The following is a 10,332-nucleotide window of genomic DNA, read 5'->3' as shown; positions in this document are numbered from 1 at the left end:
TTTATTATTAGTAGTACAGTAGTAGTATTATTGTTGTTATGTATTTCATTGTGGTCTTGCTCTCGTTACTGTTTAAGGCCCGTGGTTCTCAGCACACCTCTTTCCCTGTATTGTTGGCGGGGAGGATGTTCAGTTGTGTCAGCTGCGCCGAGTGTTCTTTCGCTTTCAGCCTGAGCGCCGCGATGCTGGAGGCCCGTCTGTCTGCCGCCACGGAGGTTGGGTCGGACAGGTTGCCGGATTGTACCGCGCTCTCCACGGCCGGGGCCTGCTGTCGAAGCAGGGCTGCTGCTGTGGCAGCACTGGTCAGGGGAGCCATGGTGGAGAACAGTCTGTGAGGAACGGGAGAGAGGAATCAGATTCAACCCGTGTATCAGGTGGAGATGTTTAGAAATCTTTAAATATGAACTTCTTTTAGCGGGATTGGCGGTTTGTTTTTTAATATAATTTTGCTTAATATCCTACGTACACTTCGTATGTGCAGAGTATGCTAGTAGGCTACAGTATTTTGTGCATGCAAACAATCATTATAATGATCCTAACACGCACACACACTGAAGTCATGGTGCAGCTCAACTATTCAGAGTGTAGTAGCCCTGCAATGCAATGCGCTATCAGTTATAATAGGTGTTCTCGCATGAGCGATATTTATAGTGACCTATTACATAGACATACTGTCCAGATCTAATGACTCTCCATGAGCTGCATAACTGTGTGCGACTCACACTCTGTGTGCCATACACTGGGATATACAGTAAAACAAAGGATCACTGACATGGCACAGAAGATGGGGATATAGAGAAACTGTCTGCATGCATGTCACACATATTTTAGATGGAACTACAGTTTGGTGAATGTAAATGGCAATCTACCTTGAGATAATGATAGCTTCGATTTTGTGTTTACAGCTGATGAAGGGAGGTGTACATTATTCAACAGAACGCTGTTCAATCTCTCACTGAGATATATATATATATATATATATATATATATATATATATATATATATATATATATATATATATATATATATATATAACACATTGAACCGATGCATAGTGAAAGAAAACAAGTGGCAATTCCAAATTAGGGCTAACAAGTATTAATTATTTTCACATATGTTTAAGATAGCATTGATCAACCAAGAGGAGACAGGGATATGAAAAAACAGTTTCATTCTGCTGTTTGCCTCTGTGCTGTCATCCCAGATGTTTTACTTTCAGTATAGGGAAGGCAACGCTTTTAGTTCATGTATTTTAAAATGCTGTTTTGTGACAGTAGTAGTTTCTTGAAAAATGTATGCACCATAAACGTAGAGCACGTTGTTTTGTATTACTGTAAGGGGCGGCTGTTTTCGTTTATTTGATTTGTTCTTTGCTTTTCTGAACAGTATTTGGTGTACGCTTAATAGGGTCTACACAGTACTACTACTGAAAAAGGAACACCAACATGTGCTTGTGTTTCAAAGGGAAACTAATCATTTGATAATGAGACATAAGTAAGCAGAGATACACAGCAGAACGGATTGTTCCTCGTGCCTCTGTATTTGCCATCTGTATAAAAGATAGGTGGCAACAGCACTAGGTCCAGGTTTGCGAGGGAACTGTTTGTAATTGTAACCGCATGGTTCAATTAAAGACTGTTTTAACCCCAATAAAGATTGGTATTCATGACTGTTTCTAAAGAAGGTCTGTGTTTCTTCTTCTGGCACTCTTTAAAGACAGGGTCCTGGGTTGTTTAGAGGTTTACCTGCCGAAGGAGGGGCTGATGAAGGCAGGGTGTCTGAACATGGCGGCCCCCAGGAAGGTGCTGAGGCCCAGCGGAGCCCCGGCGGAGGGTAGAGCAGAGGCCCCTGGGGGAGGAGGGAGGCCAGGGAAGGCAGCAGCGGCTGCAGCAGCTGCAGCAGCAGCGTTCCAGGCTGACTCAAGGGTGTGGTGGTGGTGGGGAGGGAAGGGGCTGCTGTCCAGGTAGGGGCTCAGGGGGTGGGCTGCAGACAGGTGGCCTGGGAACGGCAGTCCAGGGGGGTGGGTCTGCACTCCAGCTTTCTCACGCTTCCTCCACTTGGCTCTGCGGTTCTGAAACCACACCTGCAAGTCAGACAGAGAGAAGGGATCAGCATTTCTGTGCACCAGTAACTGTTCAATTTAAGAACTTTAAAAAAAATTCTGTTTTAATGTTTTTATTCAGAGATTCAACACAATGTGTGTTAACACATGTATTTTATTATTTTTGTTGTCTTGCAGAATAAAATGTGAGAAAGGTTTCTAGAGATTGGTTCTTTTTTTCCCACAATACATTGTATTTTGTACTTAGAAAAATAGAAAACTATATATATATATATATATATATATATATATATATATATATATATATATATATATATATATACACACACACACACACACACACACACACACACACACACACACAACGTAGCCGTCATCGGTCGGTTTCAGAGGCACTTCCGTGCATGGGTACGTGCTAAGCACCGTGTTCGTTGCACATTCTCACGTATTTGTATATTAATAATCATACTAAAATTGGTACGGAGCCGACGTAGCATCGACGGATGCCGCAAATATATATATATATATATATATAATATATATATTATATATATATATATATAAAACGACATATATATATTTTGCTGTTTTGCTGACAATTATATTTTAAAATATATATTTTAAAGTGTATTTATTTATTTATTGTTCTATATATTTGGGAATAATTTTATCAAAAACAAAAACAAATGTAAAGAAATATATCACATAATAATTATTAAATCAACAGATATGTTTCTCCTACAAAACATCTTCTTAAAGCCGACAATATTTAATTAAATTACCGTTAGCAAATACTATTGGTAAATGCTAAAATTAAAAACAAGTACACACGTTCTCACTGCAATGAAACATTTAAAAAAAGAACTGATCGCTATTCTCAAAAATACCGTGGAGAAAATAAAAATAATGCGCATTTTAAAATGCGTACATGTTTAAAACTATAGCATCTCGATCAGCGTTATGCTATTGTTATTATGCATATGCATTGCCATTAATAACGCGTAAAAGTAACTCATTAATGTGGTCGTAAAATATAAATATAAAAGCACAATAACAATCCTGGCCCGCCTCAGATTATCGTCTGCTTGAACTACACCCCCCAAGCGTATTGATGTCTTATTTAAATACCTCCGCTATAGTTGATTACAATAGAGGGTTAAGTTCTTCTAAAGGTGACAAATGCGCAAAAAAAGTCATCCTAATTATTCATTCCCGTTCCCTTAACAGCCTGTTATCCGAACTCTTGCTAATTAAAATCTGTGTACAGATACCCTAATATACGAGGGCAGGATGATTAACAACAGACGCGGCGACAAAAGGCGGCGACGGAGAATCTGAAAGGGTGCTAATAACAATTAATACTCTTTAAATTAAATTCTCCTCTAAGGGCTGTTCCTTCAGGAGGAAAGTTATTTAACTTTCCCACGACTTTCCCTCAGTTTCGATGCCGAAATATACTGCTGCGCAGTCAACATCGCCGCTGTCTGACAATTGAACAATGTGTCAGCAGAAGAAACAATTAGATTCTGGGAGGAGTTAAAAAAAACACAAATCAAACCTCGTTGCTATTAATGCAAGATGCTGTTCTGTAATAAATGGCCCATATGGAATTTATTAGTTTTTTATCACCGCTTCATTGTAACTGTAAAGTGATTCGCTGTGCTTCAAACCCAAACTGACATCTGTTTTATGCTGGCAATCAGGGCTCTCCAGTGTTTATTGTCTCTTTGGTTATGAGTCCCGGGCTGGGAAATGCAAGCCCTACTCGGATGCAAACACCTTTAATAGCATTCCACTCGCTGACAGAGCCAGGCATCGGATCAATGCGGGGCTATTGCAATCAGAAAATGGGAAATCAAATAGCATTAGCCAGCACCCCCCCTCTCTGGCAGGCAATGGGAAATCAAATACCATTTTACTCTCAAATAGCCGTGTTTGCTCTAGCACTAAGTGTGCTTTTACGAATTGCAATTGTTCACTTAATCACACCTAAAATAGCTGTTTTGCATGTAATCAAGTTCGACAAGCGGAAATTATGGGTTGCCTATAGAAACGCAATTTAATAAAAGTTAAGAATTAACTCTTAATATGCTGTTCAGTTTTTATTTGTTTTAAAAGGTGTTAGTCATTGTTATGCTCAGTTCTGATTCAGAATTATGGGGTTGTTTTAATAAGCCACTTAGTTTTTCCATATGCTATAATAATAATAATAATAATAATAATAATAATAATAATAATAATAATAATAATAATAATCCCTTATATGTAGTCCATGTTATTTTATTTTAGTAGGTAACTGGTATTTATAATATTTTCAGATAATTTACATTAACAAATGATGATGAATAATTGGAATAAAATTAGAAATAATTTGTTTAAGAAAGGTGTTATTATTATTATTATTATTATTATTATTATTATTATTATTATTATTATTATTGCTTCTAATTTAAAACACGTTTCAACCACCCTTGTGCATGGCAAGCTGGGTCCTTTCAAATGTGCGCTCGTTTTATACCACATATTTACATAGCTGTGCGCTCAGTGTGCACATCACACAAACACACACTGTTACAAGCAGGTATAATTCTACACACCAGAATTAAAAGGGAAATGAAGACACTTACTTGTACTCTGGCCTCTGTTAAATCCAGTCGCATAGCAAGCTCCTCTCTGAAATTAAGAGCCAGAACACAATGAATAGAAAGCATCTGTAAACACACTTTAATACACTCCCAGTGCTTTACTGTAATGAGAAACGCCACACACTTTTATAATAACTCCCAGTGCTTTACTGTAATGAGAAACGCCACACACATTTATAATAACTCCCAGCTTGCAATTCCATAATTCGACTATAGAGCTATAAAAAATATATTTCTAAATCTAAATTGAAAATAACAGGTGTCTATTGCATCGGTACAGACGCTAGGCCTAGCTCTATGTATTTAGGGAGGAAAAAAACATGTTTAAAAATATAGAATTTAGATTAATCCCGTTCCTATAACACACTGGGGTTTCACATATCACACGGGAATCCCGGGCGATGACGTGTATAGAGATCGGCAGTTTTTCCGTTTGAAATAAATAGAATGACCACTAGCCGAATAGCAATAATAATATACCAGACAGTAAAATAAACAGAAACGAGTACTAATAGGAAATATATATATATATATATATATATATATATATATATATATATATATATATATATATATAATATTCGCTCTATATATCGCTCTCAGCCTACAGAATGAAAATCCAGATTTTTTCAAATCTGTTGACATTCTGTCTTATCTTAAACGCGCCCCTTAAAACCTGTGTGCTGAGTGGAAATGCGATAAAACTTTTGAGTTGCCACCTGTCGTGCGTTTGATGGAAGGGGAATCGTGTGATTTCTGGTTAAATGATTGTAAAATTACACAGTATTTTAGTGTTTTTGTTTTAGATAAATACAAAAAAAGTTGCCAAAATGTACATTTTAAATGAATAACTGCATCGCAGCATACATTCAGTCGCCTGCGCGTAATAGACGGGTTTTATTTTGTTTCTTAAAAGACTAGGCAAATAATAAAAGAAACGGTTAGGCAATAACATACAATACATAAAACTATATTAAAGAGGCTTCTCTTACACTCACTGCAAGCCTTAAATACAGTAACTGCGTATTCTATATAAATATAACGGGCTACGTCTGATTAATAGAGACGTTGCATATTGAAACAGTGGCCTATTCTAAGAGTCCGAAATGATATCATTAATAATAATAATAATAATAATAATAAATAATAATAATAATAATAATAATAATAATAATAATAAAATAGCCTATGTCTTAAAACGGGAAGACTGACAAGTTTTATATATATATATATATATATATATATATATATATATATATATATATATATATATATATATATATATACATACACACACACATACATTAATTATATATATATATATATATATATATATATATATATATATATATATATATATATATATATAGTAAATGTCTGAAAGGGAAACAATTTGGTGACTATAAAATGCGCTCACTAACAATAGAACACCAGAGCTTTTTAAAACGAGTTCTCTCCACGCTCAAATGGTGTATTCGACCGCTTTTTAATAATATTCAGTTTACAGTCATAGGCTAAAGGTAAAAATGTGTTTTCCCCGGAGAACACACTTTGATCTCTTGCGTATAAATACAAAGCCTACTTTGAGGTATTATACCTGTCTGCAAAATACGTACCTTTGCCTAATAACAATTACTGAAATGTGACATTGTGTGAACGGGTGAGTTATGCTGTATATAGTATCTCTGAACCATAGCCTAGTGTAAAAACAGAACCGGCACACATTTTATCAGCAGTCCTTTGGTGAGTGTACCTGGTGAACACGTCCGGGTAGTGTGTTTTCTGAAAAGCTCGCTCCAGCTCTTCCAGTTGGTAACTCGTGAAGGTAGTCCTGTATCGCCTCTGCTTTCTCTTTAGCATCCCTTCTTCAGAGTCACTACCCGCGGACAAACACACGCTGTCCTCCCCATCTTTAACATCCCCCTCGTTCTGAATCCCCTCTCCCACTTTGGGAGACAAGTCTGCTTCACATGCTTCCTCCTTCATCGCCTCCTCCTCGTACTTCAGCGCCTCGACCTCCATCCTCTCCTCGCGAACGCGTTCCGGGCTCTTGTCTCCGAGGCTCTGGCTGAAAGTCGCATTCTCTCGGTAGGACTTGCTGCGGCTGATGCTGACCTGCGGCGCCTGGGTGATTTTAAGGTTCTCGCAGGTCTGATCCAGGGTTCGAACGATCTCCTCTTTCTCTCCATGCTCGTTAAATCCTCTATTGGAATCCAAAAACTTCCCTCCCTGCCCGTACAGCCTGCGCAATTTGGGAGGAAGGTGGATCTCTGTGTCAAAGCAGAGGCTATCTTGAGGGGATCCTAACAATCAAACAAATCAAACGAAAAGAAGATAAGCGCCGTGCAACTCAACTGTCTTTCATTGAACTTCACATAGTCAATAGTGACTGGAGCTGATAAATAAGAATAACAGCAATGATACAAATAATAATATATTTCAATCCTGAAATATGTCTCTACATTCTATCAGCTGAAAGATGGTAAAATATGTACAAAATAAATAACGTAACATAATAAAGCAAGTGTGGTAAATTAATAACCGTTAGCTTTTGCAATACAATTTTACAGACAATTGTCATTTCTCTTTCTCGGGTTGGTTTCATCATATTTAGCATAAGGATCTGTACATGTTTTAGTTTCAAAGTCTTATCCATAACATCAAATTATAACCGCGTGTAAATCTAAAAAACAAAGGGTTATATGTACAATTATTAGACATACACTTAAGATTAAATAATTCCAACTTAATAACGAAAGCAATACTACTAACAACAACAATAATAATAATAATAATAATAATAATAATAATAAATAATAATAATAATAATAATAATAATAATAATATGTTCTGTGTATTATTTTATTCAATCACAAACTCAGGTTTAGTTATTCTTGTGTGTGCGTAAAGATGGGAAGCAGTTTGGGCCTGTCAAACATAAGCGATGCTTTTTATATTGAATCGTAAGCAAACAGTCAATTAAAAAATAGATTCAGTTTTAAAAACAAGCAAGCAATCCCTTTAAATAGGTTCAAGGAACTAGCATTGCGGGAACGTGATCTTTCAATTCAGAAATATCACCCACTACTGCGTAACAACTAACGTCACCGCAAACTTCATAGAAAAATACACATTCGTTGGAGTATCTTACCAGTGTGTTTTGCTTACAAATCAGGCATATATCACATACATCCTACTCCCAGTACAAACATGATGGACCTTACCCAGGTGGGTATACCAATAACACAACCGGAGTGACGACAGTTCCCCGAGCCCCTGCCCTGAAGTAAAGGTGTCACCGGGGACGCGTTCTTACCTGCTGCCTTGTCCTGCTCACTGCGGCCGGGCAGTGACTGTAAACTTTGTGTTCCTATCAATCTCATTTTACACGGGCTCCTCCTGCCCAGAATGCTGTCTATACAGTACGAGGAGAGCAAAGTTGGAGATTTGCTTTTACACTCTGTTCTCTCGGAAATCTCTTCGTGGTACTGATTGCTCATGGTGGTGTTGGGGTTTTCCTCTTCTTCAGACTGTTCTTTACGAGTTTCTCTCTCTCTCTCTCACTGTGGCTGTCGATATTCCCCCCTTACTTCTCCAGTCGCTCCTCCAAACCAGGGCATGAATGACATGTGCGCCGTGCAGCAACAGCTTTGCTCTAGATTCCCTCTCATCTACGTGTTGTAAGCGCTCTGATTGGCTCCTAGCAAAGCAAAGGGATCTTTATTTTACTTTACCGTTCACATCAGACAGAGAAGAACGCAAATCTCGGACTGGAGTACTAATGGATTGGACCGTGTTCCTCACCTGTTACAATACCAAACGTGCAAATAAAACTGAAGACGGTCTTCTTAAACGTCATCTTTTAATTGTGATATTCCCAGCATTGCATTCGGTTACCAAGGCAGGGGGGTCACAGTTTCTGAAGTTCTTAAATCAATAATCTTCATTTCACGAGCTGCTTTAAACTATTTTTTTATAAATATGTATTTTTCCTGTAAATATTTATAAAGTATAGTGCCACCGTTCACCCATTCAGTTTATCAACAGGAGCGACATTTTCAAATCGTGTTTACTGGGGCGATCTGAATATTTGACACTTCATCTAAATATTTAGCCATCAAACATAAATGTTTTTTTTTTAAACTTTAATTCAATATTTCGTTTGGAAACACGTGTGTTTTTATTGTGCATCTACATTTTTTTTCTTTTTCAAATAAATAAAACAAATATTAGGATGTGTTTAAATCTGGTGCATAAGGTTTAGGCTTAATTCTTAAACACGTGGGCACACAGTGGAGGGTTCACTAATTTACACAAATTGTCGAGTCTGTCAAAAAAGCGATGAAAAATACTAATATTGACGGTCAGGTGGACATCAGTGTGTGCCGCTCACATTCCCACAAGACACTCGTTAAACTAACACGCATCTAGTATTGACTGGGTCTGCTTGATGATGTTGGTTTGAACTCTTGTGTGTTGTCCCGTCCCAACATCAGTCTTGTCAATGGGATGCATGTTTTCCGATGACCGGGTTACTGTGTGGTTGTTTTGGGTACAGTAGATATATGGTATCGATGACCTCTCCGGAAGACCCCCGAGTTTACAGTGCCGCAGCTCCCTTCGTCAATGAAGATTAGTTCCAGCCCATATTTTGCCACTGCCTGTATTATGACGCGTTTAATAGATATATACGGTCGCATAGTATTATTAGAATTGTACAAAGTACCGTATACATGATCTCTGTTCAAGATATAGAACCCCCCCCCCTCATCCCACACCACACACACGAATTTTTGCTATTTGCTGGGATAAACATTCAGCCTATTTCTGTGAAACCAAACACTGAAGAACAAAACACAAATCTCAGCGATGGATTTTGAACACACTGATGTTTATTAGAATAGCTTGAGAATGTAACCTACTTTAGAAGCACACAAAATACAAGTTTTAAACAAAATAAAGATCGCAGTATGAAATAAAATACATTTATTAATCGACAATATTATTATTATTACACTCGTATACAGCTTGATTATGTCAGGGTACAAAGAAAATCATTTCCCACTTAACAGATTCGAACGTGTTTAATCCCGCTTGTGTAATATATTTATTACGGGTTATTCTTTTTGTATTAGAGATTTACTTTAATAAAGCACATTCAAACTGATTTTCAGACAGGTGATTATTTTAAAGTCTATCTGAAAACCTATTTTAGATGAATATATTGGTATGACATATATGCACAGAAGCTTCGTCGTTTTATTTCTCAATGTCCTTCATTGAACTGCTTCATAAATTCTAATTGAGTATAAAGAGCACACATCTAAATGAAATGGTCTTGAGACGAGCCTACATGCGCTGATAGTCTTTGACACAATAAACGAGTCGGTTACAATTTCTCCGCAGCAACTTGTAACGATTTACTAAGATCACTGACTTTAAGGGTGATATGGAGGCAATAATGGAAGCACAGAGAGTGGCTTTGGATAGTGCAGGGCGGAGCTTGCTTTGGTATTAATCCAGACGAGTGTAGCGATAGATTGAGAATGTAATTTTAAATGAAAGTGTATTTAACCCGCTGTGAATGGCATGACCTCACCCGCCGCACAGGTACCATCACTGCT

At 37.4% G+C, this 10,332-nt stretch overlaps 1 protein-coding gene across 1 annotated transcript; it reads right to left on the bottom strand.

Annotated features, from left to right (window-relative positions):
• Positions 1-6: 6 nt before the first annotated feature.
• Positions 7-8,401, bottom strand: LOC121302669 (aristaless-related homeobox protein-like). Its single transcript, XM_041232709.1, has 5 exons — positions 8,025-8,401; positions 6,462-7,011; positions 4,691-4,736; positions 1,747-2,084; positions 7-329 (listed from the first exon to the last, which is right to left on the bottom strand). Exons 1-5 carry the CDS (start codon positions 8,206-8,208, stop codon positions 89-91), a joined length of 1,359 nt encoding a protein of 452 aa, XP_041088643.1. The 5' UTR covers positions 8,209-8,401; the 3' UTR covers positions 7-88.
• Positions 8,402-10,332: the final 1,931 nt, after the last annotated feature.

The sequence above is a fragment of the Polyodon spathula genome, chromosome 30, assembly GCF_017654505.1.
Source record: "Polyodon spathula isolate WHYD16114869_AA chromosome 30, ASM1765450v1, whole genome shotgun sequence".
NCBI classification, from domain to species: Eukaryota; Metazoa; Chordata; class Actinopteri; order Acipenseriformes; family Polyodontidae; genus Polyodon; species Polyodon spathula.
This window is presented reverse-complemented; position numbering and strand designations above follow the sequence as displayed.